Below are 21,169 nucleotides of genomic sequence, written 5' to 3'. Positions count from 1 at the left end.
AATAACTTAAAAACGCACAAAAAAACGTACTTTTGTTTGGTATAATAAGTTTAAATGAATAAATTCAAAATACGGACTTATTGCCTTATTTTCTAAATGCTGAAATCGCAACAAAAATCATGATTTTATTTTTTCTTATTTTTTCAATTAACTACGTTTTTAAATGATATAACGTATGGTTACATATTAACAAAATACCTTGAGCCTACAAATATCGTCGTGATATGATCTGTATTCATCGGGAAGATGTCCAACCACGAAGCGTACTATTACCCAATGCGTACAATAACCCCACTTTCTCCTAAACATTCATAACTAATGGCGATTTCGGCTGGAGTGCACTGGTTGCCACCTTACCGATAGCACACAAACTGGCTGCGACTATTTTTTCAGGTCCACTTTGTGTACACTTAATATGCACTTGTGAGGTGTATCGAGTTCAGACGGAACACGCGGCACCATTGAGAGACTGAATTATTTAACTAGCCAAACACAAAAGTTGCACCCACACTTGAAATGTGCAACCGGTGCAATCGCTATAAAATAAATATTATTGACAACAAAAATATAAATGTTTTTATTTTTATATTAAAATAATATAAATTAAAGTTTATATGAATTGTAATGCGCTCTAATTTGACACTAGACGAGAAAGTCATCCTATGATGTCTCTAAAGAAACTGAAACTTTTTCCCTTGCTAAGGAATAAAAATTGTGACTGCGTTTGCGCAAGAAAATTATTTAAATTACGAACGTTAAGGAAAATTTTGTTGAATTACGAATTGAGATAATTCAGACAAATTTATTTTTGTTTATCTCATCAAATATACTACTTCAACGTAAAATAGTGCGACTATTTTCTTATGACTGCTATTATATCGATCGTTAGAAATGAACACTTCAAATAATGTGACAATTTGTATTAGACGCAGTTATATCGCAGTTTTTGTTTGAAATGTATTCGATCATGGAACGATATTACAAAATAATTCCAATAGTTCTTAAGAGCCTTGGGTTATGGCCCTATCAGCAATCATATTTCACACAAGTACATCAAATTTTGTTCGCTAGTATCCTTTTGACATTTATTCTTGTTCAGGTATGCCAAAAAAATATAAATCTTTTTACATTATGATGAAATTTCCATATTTCCTAAACCTATGCAGTAATGGATATTTTCATCTTTTTCTTTTTTTTATTTAGCATTTAATATATAATTTTTTTAGTACTACTTTTGTAATAAGTCATTTCTCATTATTCCGTTAATATGTAAATTCTTTAAATATTTTAATTTTGTATTTTATGATGTATTAAAATTAGTTTATTGTGTTAATTATTTATTAAAAAATGAGTTTGGAATCAATATGTATCTTTATTATTTTTCCTAGTTGCTGGTATTTATTAAAAGACAATGCAATACGGAACTTGTTTTCACGGTTCTGTCTTTCGTCTGTCCTAATCTTGCTGCTACAATAAAGTATTTTACTTTTATCACTAAAGCAAATAGTGTAAGTCTAACACGAGTTAAATAAGCCATTTATTTGAACATTTTAAACAACGACGTTTATATAGAAAAACGTATTTTATACGTAAACTTAATAAGGAAAAATGTTAATAAGGTAATAACAGTTGAAGCAACTATTGGAACAAATCCAAAATGATTGTAATTTGTTAAAGGATAAATTAGAAATTCATATTCTAGAAAAATATAATAGAAACGCAAGACTTGCTGTACTAAGTTTGCTAGGTAAGAAAAAATACAATTTTAGTGATATATTTATTACAAACATGAAAATTATTTTTTTACCATTAATTTTTTTTTAATGAGATAAACATTTTTTCACGTATAAAAGGTGAATCATCAGAATCTAGACATAAAAATATTTTATTTTAAAAAGTGATTTATTACAGTGAAAATACAAAGGGGAATACAAGGAAATGTTTTTATATTGAAATTAATCAATCCTTTTAGAATTCTCTCATTCAATAGCAGTGTATTTCGATCACCGCTTTGATCTTAGTCCAAAACGCAATCCTGTTGCCTTTGAATGTGCTTTGTGGGTAGCTACAATAGGGTATCTATTCTTATTGATAATACAAGTCTACAAAATTAGGGGGATTTTGTGCTTTAAACTTTGAATCATGTTTCTATAGTATTTTGATGAGCTAAAAACGACTACGTTTTCCGTTTTGTTCCATCATCCTCCATTTTATAAATAATTGCAAAAACAGATACCGTTGGTCACGCTGTGCGCGGAAAGCATTTATTGTTAAAATTTACTAACTTTTTAACAAATGGCGGAAATTAATTTTTAAAAAAAGGTTTAAACTACAAACCTACAGCTAATTTGCCCAAATTTTCAAATATTTTTTAAGATATTTTGTTTTTTAATTATTTAGTTTTATATTTCGAAATTTATATTTTTTTGCGATTTTTTCAAATTTTTTGTTTACCGTTTGCATAAAACATTTTTTATAAGTTACGAAAAAATATTTTCTGTATTGTGGGAACATTCCTTCATAAAATGCCGTAAAGCTGACCTTGCCATTATTTTTTCTTTAGCCAGTAAAAATTCATAAAGAAGTCAAGTTCGAATAAAGTTGTTTTCGCGATTATTTAAAAAATAGAGGATGTTGCAAGAAAACGGACAACGTAGTTGTTTTCAGCGGATCAAAATCCTATAGAAACGTCGCTCAAAGTTTAAAGCAAAAGACCAACCCTCCACACCCTCCCTAATTTTGTAGACCTTTGTAATCCTTTTGATTACGCCCGAATACGTAATAATCGAAAGGGATGAGATCTGGTCTTTCGGAAAAAAAAGTTTATATATAATCATATAAAAATATATATAAATACATATGGAATTTGTCCATTTATACATAATCATACATGTCATTTATAATTATATATGATTATATGCATATATGGATATATTTAACTAATTTAACATATTCTATACTCATATATGATTATAGATACTTTATGTATGTTTATATATGATTGCATATGATCCTATATGTACTCATATATAATAATATATAATTATATGTATTTTTAAATAATTATTCGAGGTTGCCGAAATTGCACTACTTTTGACATAAAGGCTTATAACTAAGAAATTATCAGGAATATTTTTAATTTTTTTACGTCATAATGAAGTACAACATTTCTCCTTTCACATTTATTTTTTTCAGAATCTTATGTATTCTCATAAATTTTTAAATGACGATTTTTAAGAAACCTTCAAATAGTGCGATTTAAGCGACTGGTCTCCTAAATCGCACTACAGGTTAATATTACTTTTCCTGGGGTAAAACGACACTTTTTCTGCTAGATTTTTCTTTCTTGAGCAAAAATGCGTTAGATAAACATAATTTTATTAATGTTGGAGATAAATACCGTAAACTAAATGTAATTTTAGTCAATGTCATGATTTCGATAATTTTTTAATAATATTGTAACATTGTAACTTTATGGCAACATTGTTAAAATGTACATTTGTACGATTATTATACTTGATTTTATATATTTATCCACGATCAAAGCAATAGTGCGATTTAGGTGACTAAAGGATTTTGTAAAACTTCATTTATTTAATTTAAATTTCAGAGTACAAAGTTATTTGAACTTTGCTAAACTAATTTTAATAATATTGTGATTATTACAAATTATCTAAATTTTGATTATTTATTTTACCTTTTTTACAAGCTACGAAATGTGTTGAAAAATACCAACGAAATTACACCATTTTTTTAAAAGATTCAATACAAAATTCTATTGTTCTTAACGAGTTGAATCGGATACAGGATAATGATAATGTTATGTAGTTCCAAAATAATCCTGCAAAGAGTGTATAAGTACTGTAGTAGAATTTGTACGCAAGATGCATGCGATTTAAGAGCCGGTACGATATCAGCAACCTTACTCTATATGATTATACATAAATTTTTTTTCTCGAGCGGTTCGTGAGCCAGAATTCTTTGGACCAAAACATATCAATGTTATCGAAGTGCTAATTCTGCACTAAATGACTCGTGTAAGCGGGTGTGCCATCTTCTTGAAAAATATGCGGCCTACATGAAGCTTCGTTCTCCATCCACGGTTTTACTATCTTTTAACTATTCACGGTTTTACTTCAAAATAATCAAATAAACCTTTTTCGTAATTGTTTCTTTTTTCTAAAAGAAGTGTCGCAGCTTTTGAAAGAACATCGCCCTCGTTCGAAGTAGCATTTACAGTTAGAACCTGGAAACTCTCGGAAATCTGGTATGGTCAATCTCACAAACGTCCTTGGAGTCGTTAGCGATTCAACGGTCATATCTTTGACTGATTTTTGCATTGATAGTGAAGATCTTCTTGCGAGAGAAAAACTTGAGACAGTCGGTAGCTTCGTGCTTTAAGACACACAAAAGTAAGTTGCAGCGAGCAAGTTTTCTTAGCTTGGCAATTTCGGAGAGCATTTGGCACGTCTTTAAGATATACGATGTATATCTCGAATTTTCTTCAACAATCCGATAGATGTCGGAAAAGCTTTCTCTCAAAATAGCCACCAATTTCCCAATTGAGTTTTCTTGGTCTTCCGAAATGAGCCTTTGGGTTCTTTAGATAAATTCCAGAGTCTTTGTTTTTTTCTCTAGGGAGTGGCGAAATTTTGTTTGAATTCCTATGAAGCCGTACATTTCTTGACAACATGATAGACCATTGATTTTGGATATGAAAAACGTTATTGTCTCTGTTGGTCCGATTCCAGCATGAACTTTTAATGATCGCTGTCATTCGATCATATACTATGCTATTCGTAATTGACTTGACTCTTTCTATGTTAAAAAGAATTTTTTGTTCACGCATCTGCTCACTTTAATGCTAAGTAGTATCTACAAGTGAATTTTGACATAGAGGAAATTTCAAATTTAATTTTGTCCGAATTCCAATGATTCACCTTGTATTTGAACGCTCTTTCAAAATAATTCACATAATTAAATTTAAATTTTAAATATTTTCCAGGGTTTTCTTATGCTATTTTATTCATTTTTTCGACATTGCAATATTTGCCGTTTATTTTTCACAAAATGTCACCATTTAATAAATCACGATCTCTTCAGCTTGTTACTTCTACGGAATACCTTATCATTCCCGATAAATATATTTACGTTAGGATGTTACATGAATTTTTAGCCTTTTATGTGGGTCTGATTACAATATGTGCCACTGGTTTGACAGCTTTAATATATTGTGTACATATGTGTGTACTGCTTGAAATTGCAAGGTAATATAAAATGCGGTTATCTAGAATTCGCAAGTATAACTTACATTGTTAAATTTATACAGTTACCGAATAAAAAATGTTATTCAGATGAATACATTAGTAATCCCTAGTCCGAGAAGAGAACACATTGTTCATCAGAGGATTGTAAATGCGATTATAATACATCAAAGAGCTATTGAGTAAGTATTTTTATATTTTTCTTATAAAACGTCTAAAAAATACATCTGAAGTTACATATGGGTGTCATTTAAGGTTAACAATGATTTTCGCTATAATTTGCTGTTAAATGCAATCTAAATTATAAATTGATTGAAAGTTTAAATCAATCAATACTCATTGTCAGACTTAAATTGCATTAAATAATAATTAATTTTATCTTAATTCTCTTAAACAACAATATTTTTGTGCGATATTGTTTGCTAGTGAATTATGGAACTTGTTAAATGAAACTGACTTAAATACATATTGATAATAATAAATAGGATTAGGATATTTTTTTACATTGTGTGCAATTTGTGTAAATTTTAAAACTATATAAACATATGTTTCACTTAACTGTTAATACAATATTTAGATTGATAATGTAAATTAATGTTAAAGCACATTAGAATTTTTTAATAAATTTTCATCATTTCGAATAGATCAAAAAATTAATAAAAATTATGTGTGTAATTTTTCTACAAATGATTATACAGCAATATGTCTCATTTTTTAAAGTTTGAAACTTTTACCTCAAGTACTATTAAATTTTTTTTGTTGACAATAATTCTTATATATATTACGTCACGTTTATGATTATTATACAAAGGTTTACAGAAAGTGAGCTTTGAATTCATATTATTTGTAATGAGAAAAACGCTTCCTATATTTGTCATATCTTTACTCTGCCAATGTCCCCATAGAATATAGAATTGACTACTGACACCTTCGCGTCGTCTGGTTAACAAGAAAAAGGTTGGGGCCTTTTTCTTCATCTGTTGAACAATGCTTTAAGTATAGAGCAGTGGGCGCCTTTATCTCCAGGAAAATCAGCGTTGATATGAAATGACATGTACATAAGAAAAGTTTTCTTGTTAATAAATTTGAAACTTGACGTAAGCGTTAACACACACATATCAAGATAAACATTTTGTATGTAATTTTCCTCTAATGGTGTTAAACCTTTATGTTTTCTGTTTAAAAAATTTCCATGATCTTATTGATGATTTTCTGTAAATGTTTTGAAAATGACACGGAAGTTATACATATATCATAATTTACGCTACCTAGTTAAAAATTTTTGTCAGAAAAAAACTCATGTTTGTAAGTTTCAAGCTTTAAAATACTTTGACGAATCGTTCTATGTATTCATGAGTAAAAAGTAAACATAAAAGTAAATATTAAAAGTAAATATAACAGTAAACGTAGTAAATAATAAATGTTAAGAAATGCATATATTTTGATTTTATTGATTTTTGATGGATTCGGAGTGATGCTTCAATTTTGATGCCATGTATTTCCAGCTTAATGTTTAGCTTCTTATTAAAGGTATCATAAATTTTTTATGATTGCTTTTCTGGTGCCATTTGGTATGGTGTGCATAGTTGGGACGAGCAGTTTAATTTTGGCTCTTTTTCTAGTAAGTAGAATTTTCCTCTATGGTATTTGATTTTAAGATGCTTTCTAAGTATCAACCTATTAATTATAGTTCACTCAACAAGTCGCATCAAATAATATGGGTATGGCGTCTGTAGCCTTTGGATTACTACAAGTACTTTTAATTTATATGCTGGTCAGTTGTTACTATGGACAAAAAATAATCGATAATGGAATATATTTTTTTGAAGAGACGTGAGTATTACGTTTTTGAATAGATTATTATTATGGTCATTAACTTTATTCTATAAATTTCATTTAAACAAATATTATGTTTATTTTTCATTTATATATTTTTAACCCTTTAACATATTTTATCCGGGGAATTGCCTTTCTCGTCTGGTTTCCCCTACTTGAATTTGAGGAGCTATAACTTTGATTCCAATTACTAATTTTTAACAAGTTTTTTTTCTTAGTGAAAGTTTAGCATCTTAGAAATGTGACTGCATAATCGACGTTGCCGAAGAATGATTGTGATGACGTTATAAAGAAAGAAGCCATTAAGAGATAATAAATAATTGTTCAAAAATCCACTTTTTTTTAAATTATGTTTTTGCAACAAAAAACTTCTAAGAATTTTAAAGTACGGCATTTTAAAGGTACAGGGATATATTTAAAAAAAAATGATGGCATTGTCATTTGTTTTATAATGTATAATTATATAACGAAGAGTATATGAGGTATTTTTGAGTTCTTAAAAATTCACTTTTTTTTTTAAATCGTATCTTTGCAACAAAAAACCGTTTAAGAACTTTATAATACGACGTTTTAAAGCTAAAGTCACACTTAAAGAAAAATCATATTTTTGTCGTTGTTTTTAGAAAGTATGATACGTAATAAGGTGAATGTGAAGTATTTCTGATTAACTTAAAGTGAATAAAATTGAAAATGTGACACATTGATGTGTTTTATGATATATTTCAGACTTGTCCAAAAGCCCCCTTTTTTGCAGCACTTACAGTATTCTAACGTGAGACAGAGTATATGCGAGTAACATACGCGAGCAAACGTTTTCGAATATGTTTTTTTCGATTTTTTAATATTATATTTATGATAAGAGATTTCAAATTTTTTTTACACTCGGATCTGAACCTCCTATTTTACTCCGTGTTCACACATTAAATGATTGAAATTTCATTGAAGGGTATTTCCGACCCTCTTATGTGTTTAAGGGTTAAATATGTAATTATTTTAACGTTAATTTGTAAAAAAGTTTTTATTAGTTTGACTTAAATTTATTTTTAAAAATTGTAGTTATAATGGATTATGGTATACAGCACCGTTATCTACGCAAAAATTGTTATTATTTGTAATGCGAAGAGCAAAAACGTATTTTTCGTTAACGTTTTACGGTGTAATTGCTGCATCTTTTGATGGCTTAACTACGGTAAAATTAAAATTTTTTTGGCCATAGAAAGAATTAATTTTAATTTTTATGTAATATATAGAATAATATTCATTTTTTAGCTCCTGAAACTGGCAATGTCGTACTTCATGGTACTTAATTCAGTGCAAAAGTAGCGAGTCACGCAGGGAAATTAATTTTTAATTAATTGGATTTTTTGTTAATTTAATATTGTATTAAAGATAATATTATACCAATGCTAATGGGAGTGAAATGTAAAGATGAAGATGGTAATATGGCACACATTTTTATTTTATCGAATAATTTTGTTTATAATTAATATTTTCTATTGAAACTTGAACGATTACACTCGTCAGAATGTTGTTTGACAGATTTTAGACTCAAAGTAATGAAATATTTATTACTTAGGACGTGTTTTATAAAAATCTAATGCAATGCATAATTGGTGGAAGAAAAAAGCGGTTGTAATATGGCTATCCGTAAAAATAATTTAAAAAAATTAGTTAAGTTGAAAAGAAGCATAGCACCTTGTTACAAAATTATATATTTTTAATTTTCCATTATTTAGAATTTTTATGATTTAGAATTTTCGTACGTTTAGAAGCTTTAGAAATACCATTAGAAATTTTCTTAAAAATATCATTTTATCCTTGTTTAACATTAAATAACAAACATAAAATGATGCCTTTAATGTTTCTAAACACCGTTCTTTAAATGACAATCGATTTTTCAAAAAAATATTTTGATATAAAAATTTTGCTTAAAAAACCGTATTAATAAAATTTTATGTTATTGTTTTAACTTTGTATAATTCAAAATTTATACGAGCGAATACATGTTAAATAACAAAAAAACACTGGAGTGTTTGTACCTTCGTGTGGTGATACACTTTACTTTAAGAATAATGAGGAAATGTATGTAATTAAAGGTTAAAAGTGTACTTTGAAAAAGTTTAGACTTGCTCAAAAGTAACAATGCCTTCTAACAAATGTCAGTTATTATATTTGGCATATTAGCATATTAGCATCACTAAGAAACGACGGGCTACTAAACGAATAACTCCATGAGCAATTGTTAGAATATGTCATCTAATAACGAAAATAATAGGGGTAGCCATATTGTCGACAGTAGCTATAATACCTTTTTCTCTTCTAATCATATATGTATATTTCAATGTATATGGACATATTTTATATAAAAAATGTTTTTTCCCGGGCAGTTATTATGTATTGTTTTATTAACATCACTAAAAGACGGCGGGCTACTAAACGAATGACTCCATAAGCAATTGTTTAAACGTCCGCTAATAACGGAGATAATAGAGTTAACCATATTGTTGACAGTATAATACTCTTTTTTTCTCTAATAATTAATTTACAGTTTTAATTATAAACATTTTCAATTTTCATTGAACATAAACTTGATCAAATTAGAAGCACATTTATAGTTGTGTAACACATACATAGAACTTTTTTGAATGAATGATACTAATGGTTCCGCAAAATAAGAGGTTCCACTTTCTCCTGCTTATGGTTTTTTTTTCTAAATATTATTTTGATTATAGTTCCAAAATATACATACATGGTGTCTGACAACTAATGACACATCTCTCGCATGTAGGTAGAATGGGCCAAACTGCGTCGAAAAGTCATGTATTACTTTGCGATCTTCGCAATAGTTAACGAGTTATGAATTAATAAAAATTCCAAATTAGTCCTGTCCATTACCAAATCCAAGCGCGCGATCGAGATGGCCAAGTGCACAAGAGAGTTTTCTTGAAAAGAATGACGGAAAACATTCACGATTAAGATGAGTGCGGGGGGGGGAGGGGGAACGAGACGGCCAAACGTTACGCGCTATGCATATATAATATAAACAAAAAAATTAAAGATGTAATTTTTTCTTTTGTATACTAAATTTGTAGCTCATTAAAATTATGGAACTAAAGCTATGTTTATTGAACATCCTACATTATCCGCTGTACTAAAAGAAAAGCATCTCAATGTGTGTATCATGAAGCCAAACGTTTTCTTGTATCAAAATTAAGATTAAATTATGAATCCAGCGGCAGTATTTTTTCATAAAAATATGATTTTTTAATTTTAAGTTCTTATTGAAATCAGTGATTTATGACGATTTTTAAAATAGTTATAATTTTTTAAACATTTTTTTATTTGCCGTGTTCACATATTTGCCAAAATTATATAGTTTTACTCATTGTTTTTGTTATTTCACTTTTTAATCGCGTACGTGGAGGTTGAAACTAAGTAAAATTACGATTGAAAACCATCTCATTCTAATGTAACTTTTAATGTAAATACGCGAATGACACCATGAGGACGAATGAGGAACAAAAAATGAAGAAGAAGAATATATAAAATTTGGCTATTATGAATTATCTATTATGAAATTGGTAGGTATGGATTACATAATGAAGTATTCATATACATATATCCAAACAAAATTTTATTTTTGTTATAAACTTATAATAAATAATGTCTTGTTTCATTTTTTAAATTACACTTTAATTAATACTTTAACATGCCAAGTTAATAGATTTCAAGATCAATTTGGAAATCATTTTGTACGTTTTGGATGACGCGAATCGGTTTTGATTTAGCCTTTTAAAAGAATAAACATTTCGTTTGCCAGTTATGAAACGTGCGAATCCATGTATTGAAGTACAACACACTCGTTAATTGTCGACATTGAATAAGTTGTGTTTGGCAGGTATACGACATAGTTCTCAGAGCGCGCAACGGAAGGAAAAATGCTCGATGAGATATGCGACGTACACATTTTGCAACAATTATGCCCTGTCTAATCAAACAGTGTATGGTGTCAGCTATAATGTACAATGAAGAGATGTATACATCGCAAAATAAGTCAATTTCTACCTTATGTGTATTCCATTTTTAATAGCGTTGATGTGCACATCTATTGTACAGACGTCCAAAAATATCATCACTAAGGTATCTGAAAAAATTTGTTTTTTAAAGTAAACTTTGAGAGAAATTTCTAATTGTTATTCTAAGAACTTTTTATCAGATTAAATCAATTATTTCATATAATTATATTTTATATTTATTGTGCTGAGTAGATATTCTAATGCCAAATGTTAAACGTATGCAATAATATTATTAAAAAGTTCAAAAAAAGATTAAAAGCTGGAATAATATGGAATACTCTTGTTTAAATGAATTATTTTATTATAAATGTATGTTAAGACTTCTAATTTATGCAGAATTCTTAAGAAGTATGTTAGCTACAATGTCTAATTTAAAAATTTTTTAAATTGAAATTTAATTCTAATAATAATTGAAAAATAGGCAGTGGAAAAATAACATTTCTTCAAATAGATGAAATATAATATAGAGTACGAGTCAAATTTCAACAACAGTAATGATAAAATAATAAAATTCTAATTTGTGTAACCTGATTAAAAGTTAAACATAGTTTAATAAATGTTTACAGAACTATATCACATAAGAGATAAGACAATATTATTACATATATTGATAATAAAAACGTAAAAATTAAAATTTTGAATCGTTAAGTAGTACAATAAACATTCATAACTAAAATAAAAATTATTGACAACAAGAATATAATTGCTTATATCTTTATAGTAAATTATTCTAAATTGAAGTTTATATGAAATGTAATGCTTTCTTATTTGATACTAGACGAGAAAGTCATTCTATGATGTCTCTAAAGAAACTGAAACTTTTCCCCTTCCTAACGAATAAAAATTGTGACTGCCTTTGCGCAAGAAAATTATTCAAATTACGGACGTTAAGAAACATTTTGTTGAATTACGAATTGAAATAATTTAGATAAATTTGTTTTTGTCTATCTCATGAAATATATTACTTCAATGTAAAATAGTGCGGCTATTTTCTTATGACTGCTATTATATCGATCGTTAGAAATGAACACTATTCAAATAATGTAACAATTTGTATCAGACGCAGTTGTATCGCAGTTTTTATTTGAAATGTATTCGATCATGGAACGATACTACAAAATTATTTCAATACTTCTTAAAGGCCTTGGTTTATGGCCCTATCAGCAATCATATTTCACACAAGTACATCAAATTTTGTTCTCTAGTATCCTTTTGACATTTATTCTTGTTCAGGTATGCCAAAAAATTTAAATCTTTTTGCATTATGATGAAATGGCCATATTTCCAAAATTTATACAGTAGTGGATATCTTCATCCTATTTCTTTTTTTATTTAGCATTTAATATATAATTTTTTTAGTATTATTTTTGTAATAAGTCATTTCTCATTATTCCATGAATATGGAAATTCTTTAAATATTTTATTTTTGTATTTTATGATGTATTAAAATTAGTTTATTGTGTTAATTATTTATTAAAAAATAATTTGCAATCAATATGTATCTGTATTATTTTTTCTAGTTGCTGGTATTTTTTAAAAGACAATGTAATATGGAGCTTCTTTTCATGGTTCTGTCTTTTGTTTGTCCTAATCTTTTTGCTATAATAAAGTATTTTACTTTTATCACAAAAGCAAATAGTGTAAGTCTAACACGAGTTAAATAAGCCATTTATTTGAACATTTTAAACAATGACATTTATATAGAAAAACGTATTTTATATGTAAACTTAATAAAGAAAAATGTTAATAAGGTAATAACAGTTGAAGCAACTATTGGAACAAATCCAAAATGATTTTAATTTGTTAAAAGATAAATTAGAAATTGATATTCTAGAAAAATATAATAGAAACGCGGGACTTTTTATACTAACTGTGCTAGGTAAGAAAAAATGCAATTTTTAGTGATATATTTATTACAAACGTGTATAATTACTCTTTTACCATTAATTTTTTTTCCTAATGATATAAACATATTTTGACGTATACAGGATGAACCATTGGAATCTGGACATAAAAATATTTTATTTAATAAAGTGATTTATTGCAGTGAAAATGAGGAATAAAGTACTTGAACCGAATAAGGCCAAGTACTAAATAAAGCCCACTTTAAAATTTACTTTTTAAAATTTGCCATTTCCAACAAAACGCGTTTTGTGGTTGAAATATATGCTTAAAAGATATGTCACAGGAAGTAGATAAAGAGGGACTAAGGAATTAATAGCGGTAGCAACACGTTTATTTATTGCAACAAAATCTTGTAAGAAAGTGGGGAAATCAGCCGTTTTTATAAAAATTTTTTGTAAAAATAATAAGTATATTATTTTATGATTTATTGTAACATATTATAATATTATTTAACTTTCTAACTATAAAAAAAAACAAATATATCGATTTTTTGTAATAAGTATATTTTTTTATAAATAATGTATTATTAATTAATGCCCATTTATACATTTATTGTTATAACCATTGCCATTTGTTTATTATATATAAGGCTTGCAAAAGAGAATAATGATTTTCAATGACGCTAACTTTTTATAAGCTAAAATTGCTTTAAAATAGCCTGAATTTCTTAAAGTTAAAACATTAAAACGTTAAAATATTAATTATAGACAAAATTAAAAATAATTGTGATGTTTTACAATAAAATAGATCTTAAAGAAATACGTGTTTGTGATAAATAATTATTTTAACAGTGAGTTGGAAAATAATGTTTAATTTTTTTGTTATTTTTAATTTATTTCTAATTTTGGGCCTTATTTAAAGTACAAGAATTTAATAAGTCCCAATTTCAGAGTTTATAAACATTTCTTTTTTGTTTATTTAAAAATGTTTTATATATACATATTTTATATAGATAATTTTATTTTAGCGAGTGGTTGAAATAAACATTTTATTCTCATTTAGTTTATTTCAATATCTGTGTAAATAAAATTTATAAAAAATAAAATAAGTTAGGTGGGCTTTACTCGGCACGGGTACCTTACAAAGCAATGTTTTCATATTGAAATTAATCATTCTTTTTAGAATCCTCTCATTCAATAGCAGTATACCATATCTCGATCACCGCTTTGATCTTAGTCCTAAAATGCAATCGTGTTGCCTTCGAATGTGCTCTGGGGGTAGCTACAATAGAATATCTGTTCTTATTGATAATACAAGTCTACAAAATTAGGGGGATTTTATGCTTTAACTTTTGAATCATGTTTCTATAGAATTTTGATGCGCTGAAAACGACTACGTTTTCCATTTTGTTCCATCATCCTCCATTTTTTAAATAATCGTAAAAACACACACCGTAGGTCACGACGTGCGCGGGAAGCATTTATTGTTAAAATTTACTAACTTTTTAACAAATGGCGGAAATTAATTTTTAAAAAAAGGTTTAAACTACAAACCTACAGCTAATTTGCCCAAATTGTAAAATATTTTTTAAGATATTTTGTTTTTTAATTATTTAGTTTTATATTTTAAAATTTATATTTTTTTGCGATTTTTTCAAAGTTTTTTGTTTACCGTTTGCATAAAACATTTTTTATAAGTTGCGAAAAAATATTTTCTTTATTGTGGGAACATTTCTTCATAAAATGCCATAAAGCTGACCTTGCCATCATTTTTTCTTTAGCCAGTAAAAATTCATCAAGTTTGAATAAAGTTGTTTTCGCGATTATTTAAAAAATAGAGGGTGATGCAAGAAAACGGACAACGTAGTTGTTTTTAGCGCATCAAAATCCTATAGAAACGTCGCTCAAAGTTTAAAGCAAAAGACCAACCCTCCACACCCTCCCTAATTTTGTAGACCTGTGTAATCCTTTTGATTACGCCCGAATACGTAGTAATAGAAAGGGATGAGATCTGGTTTTTCGGAAAAAAAGGTTTATATCTAATCACATATAATCACATAAAAATATATATAAATATATATGGAATTTGTCCATTTATATATAATCATACATGTCATTTATAATTATATATGATTATATGTATGCATATATGGATATATTTAACTAATTTAACATATCGTATACTGAATATGAGTATTTAACAATATATACTCATATATGATTATAGATACTTTATGTATGTTTATATACGATTGCATATGATCCTATATGTACTCATATATAATAATATATAATTATATGTATTTTTAAATAATTATTCGTTAAGGTTGCCGAAATTGTTCTACTTTTAACATAAAGGCTCATAACTAAGAAATTATCAGAAATATTTTTAATATTTTTACGTCATAATGAAGTACAACATTTCTCCTTTCACATTTATTTTTTTCAGAATTTTATGTATTGTCATAAATTTTTAAATGACGATTTTTAAGAAGCCTTCAAATAGTGCGAATTAGGCGACTGGTCTCCTAAATCGCACCACAGATTAATATTACTCTTCCTGGGATAAAACGACACTTTTTCTACTACATTCTTCCTTCTTGAGCAAAAATGCATTAGATAAGCATATATTTATGAATGTTGGAAATAAATACTGTAAACTAAATGTGATTTCAGTTAATGTCATTATTTTGATAATTTTTTAATAATATTGGAACATTGTTACACTATTGCAATATTGTTAAAATGTACGTTTGTATGATTATTATATTTGATTTTATATATTTAGCCACGATTAAAGCAATAGTGCGATTTAGGTGACTAAGGTATAGTGCGATTTATGAGACTAAAGGATTTTGTAAAACTTCATTTATTTAATTTACAAATCAGAGTACAAAGTTCTTTGAACTTTGTTAATCTAATTTTAATAATATTGTGATCATTACAAATTAACAAAATTTTGATTATTTATTTTACCTCTTTTGCATGCTACGTAATGTGTTGAAAAATAGCAACAAAGTTACCATTTTCTAAAAATAATAAATACAAAATTTCTATTGTTCTTAATGTGTTGAGTCCAATAAAGGATAATGATAATGTTATGTAGTTCAAAAATAATCCTGCAAAGTGTGTATAAGTACTGTAGTTGAATTTATACGAAAGATGATGTGATTTAGGAGCCGGTACGTTATCGGCAACCTTACTCTATATGATTATATATAAATTTTTTTCCTCGAGCTGTCGATGAGCGAAAATTTTTTGCACCAAAACATATCAATGTTATCGAAATGCCAATTCTGCATTAAATGACTCGTGTAAGCGGGTGTGCCATCTTCCTAAAAAATATGCGGCCTACATGAAGCTTTGTTTTCCATCCACGATTTTACAATCTATTTACTATTCACGGTTTTACTTCAAAATAATCAAATAAACCTTTTTCGTAATTGTTTCTTCCTTCTAAAAGAAGTGTTGCAGCTTTTGAAAGAACGTCGCCCTCGTTCGAAATAGAACTTACTTTTAGAACCTGGAAATTCTCGGAAATTTGGTATGGTCAATCACACAAACGTCCTTGGTGTCGTTAGTGATTCAACGGTCATTTCTTTGATTGATTTTTGCATTGACAGTGAAGATCCTCTCGTGAGAGAAAAACTTGTCGCTAGCTTCGTGCTTTAATAAACACAAAAGTGCAACGAGCAAGTTTCGTTAGCTTGACAGGTTTGGAAAGCATTTGGCAGATCTTAAGGTTATACGACATACTATATATCTCGAATTTTTTTCCACAATCCGATAGACGTTGGAATAGCTTTCTCTCAAAATAGCCACCAATTTTCCAATTGAGTTTTCTTGCTCTTCCAAAATAAGCTTTTGGGGTTTTTGGATGTATTCCGAAGTCTTTGTTTTTTTCCGTCGCTTGTTTCTTTGTCGACGGAGTGGCGAAATTTTGTTCGAATTTTTATGAAGCCGCACATTTCTTGGTAACATTGTAGACCGCTGATTTTGGATATGTAAAACGTTATTGTCTCTGTTGGCCCGATTCCAACATGAACTTTCAATGATTGCTGTCATTCGATCATATATCATATGCTATTCGTAATCGACTTGACTCTTTCGTTGTTAAGAAGAATGTTTCGTTCACGCATCTGCTCACTTTAATGCTAAGTAGCATCTAGAAGTGAATTCTGACATAGAGGAAATTTCAAATTTAACTTTGTCCAAATTCCAATGGTTTACCCTGTATTTCAACGTTATTTTAAAATAATTCACATAATTAAATTTAAATTGCATATATTTTCCAGGTATTTGTTATGCTATTTTATTCATTTTTTCAACATTACAATATTTGCCGTTTATACTTCACAAAATGTTACCATTCAATAAATCACGATCCCTTCAACTTGTTACTTCTACGGAATACCTTATCATTCCCGATAAATATATTTACGTTAGGATGTTACATGAATTTTTAACCTTTTATGTGGGTCTGACTACAATATGTGCCACTGGTTTGACACTTTTAATATATTGTGTACATATGTGTGTACTACTTGAAATTGCAAGGTAATATAAAATGCAGTTATCTAGAATTTGCAAGCATAACTTATATTATTAAATTTATACAGTTACCGAATAAAAAATGTTATTCAGATGAATATGTTAGTAATCCCTAGTCCGAGAAGAGATCAGATTGTTTACCAGAGGATTGTAAATGCGATTATTATACATCAAAGAGCTATTGAGTCAGTATTTTTATATTTTTGTTATAAAACATCTAAAAAATACATCTAAAGTTACATGTGGGTGTCATTTAATGTTAAAAATGCTTTTCAATATAATTTGCTGTTAAATGCAATTTAAATTACAAATTGATTGAAATTTTAAATCAATCAGTACTCATTGTCACAGTTAAATTGCGTTTAAATAACAATATTTCTGTGCGATATTGTTATTTAGTGAATTATGGAATTTGTTAAATGAAACTGACTTAAACACATATTGATAATAATAAATAGGATTGGAATATTTTTTTATGTTGAGTTCAATTTTTGTAAATTTTAAAACTCTATAAATATATGTTTTATTTAACTGTTAATATAATATTTAGATTGATAACGTGGCTTAATGCTAAAGCACATTAGAATTTTTTGTAAATTTTTATTATTTTGAATATATCAAAAAATTTATAAAAAACATGTGTGTAACTTTTTTACAAATGATTATATAGCAATATGTCTCATATTTTAAAGTTTGAAATCTTTACCTCAAGTGCTATTAAATTTTCTTTTTTCGACAATAATTTTTATGTATATTTTTATGTATGTCATTTCTAAGATAACCGTACAAATGTTTACAGAAAATGAGCTTCAAATTTATATTATTTGTAATGGCAAAGAAAAACGCTTCCTATATTCGTCATATCTTTACTCTGCCAATGTCGCCATAGAATATAGAATTGACTACTGACGCCCCGCGTCGTCGGGTTAACAAGAAAAGATTGGGGCCTTTTTCTTTATTTGTTGAACAATGCTTTAAATATAGATCAGTGCGCGCCTTCATCTCCAAGAAAACCGGCGTCAATATGTAACGACATGTACATAAAACAATTGTTTTCTTGTTAGTAAATTTCGAACTTGACCTAAGCGTTAGTACACACATATCAAGAAAAAAAATTGTAGTATGTAATTTTCCTCTAATAGTTTTAAAATTTTATGTTTCCTGTTTAAAAAATCTGCCTGAGCTTATTGATGATTTTCTGTAAATATTTTGAAAATGACACGGAAGTTATACATTTATCGTAATATACGCTACCTAGTTAAAAATCTTTGTCAGAAGAAAGTTCATGTTTGAAAGTTAGATTTCAAGCTTTAAAATGCTTTGATGAATCGTTCTATGTAATCATGCGTAAAAAGTAAATATAAAAGTAAATGTTAAAAGTAAATTTAACAGTAAATATAATTAATAATAAATATTAAGAAATGCATATATTTTGATTTCATTTATTTTTTATGTGTTTGGAGTGATGCTTTTCAATTTTGATGCAATGTAGTTCTAGTTTAATATTCAGTTTTTCTTTAAAGGTATCATAAACTTTTTATGATTGTTATTGTGATACCATTTGGTATTGTGTGCATGGTTATGATGGGCAGTATAATTTTGGCTCTTTTTCTAGTAAGTAGCATTTTTCTCTATGGTATTTGATTTTAAGATACACTTTAAGATACACTTTTCTAGTAACAACCTATTAATTATAGTTCACTCAACAAGTTGCATCAAATAATATGGGTATGGCGTCTGTAGCCTTTGGGTTACTACAAATACTTTTAATGTATTTGATGATCACTTGTTACTGTGGACAAAAAGTAATCGATAATGGAATAAATTTTTTCGAAGAGGCGTGAGTATTACGTTTTTGAATAGATTATTATAATAGTTATTAATTTTATTCTATAAATCTTATTTAAATGAATATTATGTTTATTTTTTACTTATATATTTTTAACTCTTTAACACATTTTATTAGGGGAATTGTCTTTATCGTCTGGTTTACGCTACTTGAATTTGAGGAGCTATAACTTTGATTCCAATTACTAATTTTCAACAAGTTTTTTTTTTAGTGAAAGTTTAGCATCTTAGAAATGTGACTGCATAATCGACGTTGCCGAAGAATGACTTGTGATGATATTATAAAGAAAGAAACCATTAAGAGATAATAAAAAATTGTTCAAAAATCTACTTTTTTAAAAATTATATTTTTGCAACAAAAAACTTTCAAGAACTTTAAAGTACGGCATTTTAAAGATACAGGGTTATATAAAAAAAAATGATGGCACTGTCATTTCTTTTATAATGTATAATTATATAACGAAGAGTATATGGCGTATTTTTGAGTTTCTAAAAATTCACTTTCTTTTCAAAAATCGTATCTTTGCAACAAAAAACCGTTTAAGAACTTTAAAATACGACGTTTTAAATCTAAAGTCACATTTAAAGGAAAATCATATTTTTATTGTTGTTTTTAGAAAGTATAATATGTGATAAGGTGAATGTGAGGTATTTCTGATTAACTCAAAGTGAATAAAATTGAAAATATAACACATTGGTGTGTTTTATGATATATTTCGGACTCCGTCCAATAGCCCCCTTTTTTTGCAGCACTTACAGTATTCTAACTTTAGACAGAGTGTATGCGAGTAACATACGCGAGCAAACGTTTTCGTACATGTTTTTTTCGATTTTTTAATATTATATTTATGATAAGAGATTTCAAACTTTTTTTACACTCTGATTTGATCCTTCTACCTTACGCCGTGTTTACACATCAAATGATTGAAATTTCATAGAGGGGTATTCCCGACCCTCTTATGTGTTTAAAGGTTAAATATGTAATTAATTTAACGTTAATTTGTAAAATGTTTTAATTAGTTTGACTTAAATTTATTTTTAAAAATTGTAGTTATAATGGATTATGGTATGCAGCACCATTATCTACACAAAAATTGTTGTTATTTGTAATGCAAAAAGCAAGAACGTATTTTTCGTTAACGTTTCACGGTGTAATTGCTGCATCTTTTGACGGCTTAGTTACGGTAAAATTAAAATTTTTTTGATAATAGACAAAATTAAATTTTAATGTTCATATAATGTACAGAATAATATTCATTTTTCAGCTCTTGAAACTGGCAATATCGTACTTTATGGTACTTAATTCAGTGCAAAAGTAGCGTGTCACCCAGGGAAATTAATTTCTAATTAATTGGATTTTTTGCTAATTTAATATTGTATAAAATATAATATTATACCAATGCTAATGAGAGTGAAATGTAAAGAAGAAGATGGTAATATGGCACCCATTTTCATTTTATTGAAGAACTTTGTTTATAATTAATATTTTCTATTGAAACTTGAACGATTACATTTGTTAGAGTGTTGTTTGACAGATTCTAGACTCAAAGTAATGAAATCTTTATTATTTAGGACGAGATTTATCAAATCTAATGCACTGCAATCGGTGGAAGAAAAAAAGTTGTAGTATGGCTATCCATAAAAATAATTTTAAAAAATTAAGTTAGTTCAAAAGAAACACAGCACTTCGTTACAAAATTAAATATTTTTAATTTTCCATTGTTTAGAATTTTTCTGATTTAGAATTTTC

The 21,169-nt window shown here is 27.6% G+C and overlaps 4 protein-coding genes and 1 pseudogene across 9 annotated transcripts in view; 3 read left to right on the top strand and 2 right to left on the bottom strand.

The window, feature by feature from the left end:
- The window catches only part of LOC105197945, a 69,208-nt pseudogene extending 59,226 nt beyond the window's left edge, over positions 1–9,982 (bottom strand).
- The window catches only part of LOC105195935 (mannosyl-oligosaccharide 1,2-alpha-mannosidase IA), a 693,708-nt gene that overhangs the window by 366,907 nt on the left and 305,632 nt on the right, over positions 1–21,169 (top strand). The window lies entirely within an intron of this gene.
- On the top strand, positions 100–8,541 carry LOC113003304. 2 transcript variants are annotated; one of them, XM_039455444.1, is made up of 10 exons: positions 100–847; positions 927–1,099; positions 1,389–1,508; positions 1,630–1,747; positions 5,006–5,267; positions 5,330–5,446; positions 6,795–6,885; positions 6,955–7,097; positions 8,157–8,289; positions 8,370–8,541. In XM_039455444.1, the coding sequence occupies exons 2-10, from the start codon at positions 956–958 to the stop codon at positions 8,421–8,423; spliced, it is 1,182 nt and encodes a 393-aa protein (XP_039311378.1). In that variant the 5' UTR covers positions 100–847; positions 927–955; the 3' UTR covers positions 8,424–8,541. The 2 variants fall into 2 exon arrangements, with proteins under 2 accessions (XP_039311378.1, XP_039311389.1); XM_039455455.1 differs by having other exon boundaries at positions 100–1,099; positions 5,177–5,267.
- Positions 10,714–21,169, bottom strand: part of LOC120359144 — a 325,906-nt gene continuing 315,450 nt past the window's right edge. The window contains exons 6-7 of the mRNA XM_039455665.1: positions 11,166–11,244; positions 10,714–11,088 (exon numbers count right to left, since the gene is read on the bottom strand). Of these exons, the coding sequence (XP_039311599.1) occupies positions 11,184–11,244 (61 nt within the window). The 3' untranslated portion in view covers positions 10,714–11,088; positions 11,166–11,183. The remainder of the gene's footprint in view (positions 11,089–11,165; positions 11,245–21,169) is intronic.
- LOC113003319 overlaps positions 11,111–21,169 on the top strand; it is a 28,853-nt gene continuing 18,794 nt past the window's right edge. For 2 of the 3 annotated variants that reach the window (XM_039455324.1, XM_039455315.1), the window contains exons 1-9: positions 11,238–12,409; positions 12,697–12,816; positions 12,938–13,055; positions 17,316–17,577; positions 17,640–17,756; positions 19,095–19,185; positions 19,269–19,411; positions 20,471–20,603; positions 20,685–20,852. In XM_039455324.1, the coding sequence (XP_039311258.1) occupies positions 12,266–12,409; positions 12,697–12,816; positions 12,938–13,055; positions 17,316–17,577; positions 17,640–17,756; positions 19,095–19,185; positions 19,269–19,411; positions 20,471–20,603; positions 20,685–20,738 (1,182 nt within the window). In that variant the 5' untranslated portion in view covers positions 11,238–12,265 and the 3' untranslated portion in view covers positions 20,739–20,852. Of the gene's footprint in view, positions 12,410–12,696; positions 12,817–12,937; positions 13,056–17,315; positions 17,578–17,639; positions 17,757–19,094; positions 19,186–19,268; positions 19,412–20,470; positions 20,604–20,684; positions 20,853–21,169 lie in introns of all 3 variants that reach the window. The other variant, XM_039455319.1, reaches the window with a different exon arrangement.

The sequence above is a fragment of the Solenopsis invicta genome, chromosome 1, assembly GCF_016802725.1.
Source record: "Solenopsis invicta isolate M01_SB chromosome 1, UNIL_Sinv_3.0, whole genome shotgun sequence".
Classification (NCBI taxonomy): Eukaryota; Metazoa; Arthropoda; class Insecta; order Hymenoptera; family Formicidae; genus Solenopsis; species Solenopsis invicta.
Note: the sequence above shows the minus strand (reverse complement) of the source record. Positions and strands in the feature narration are given on the sequence as shown.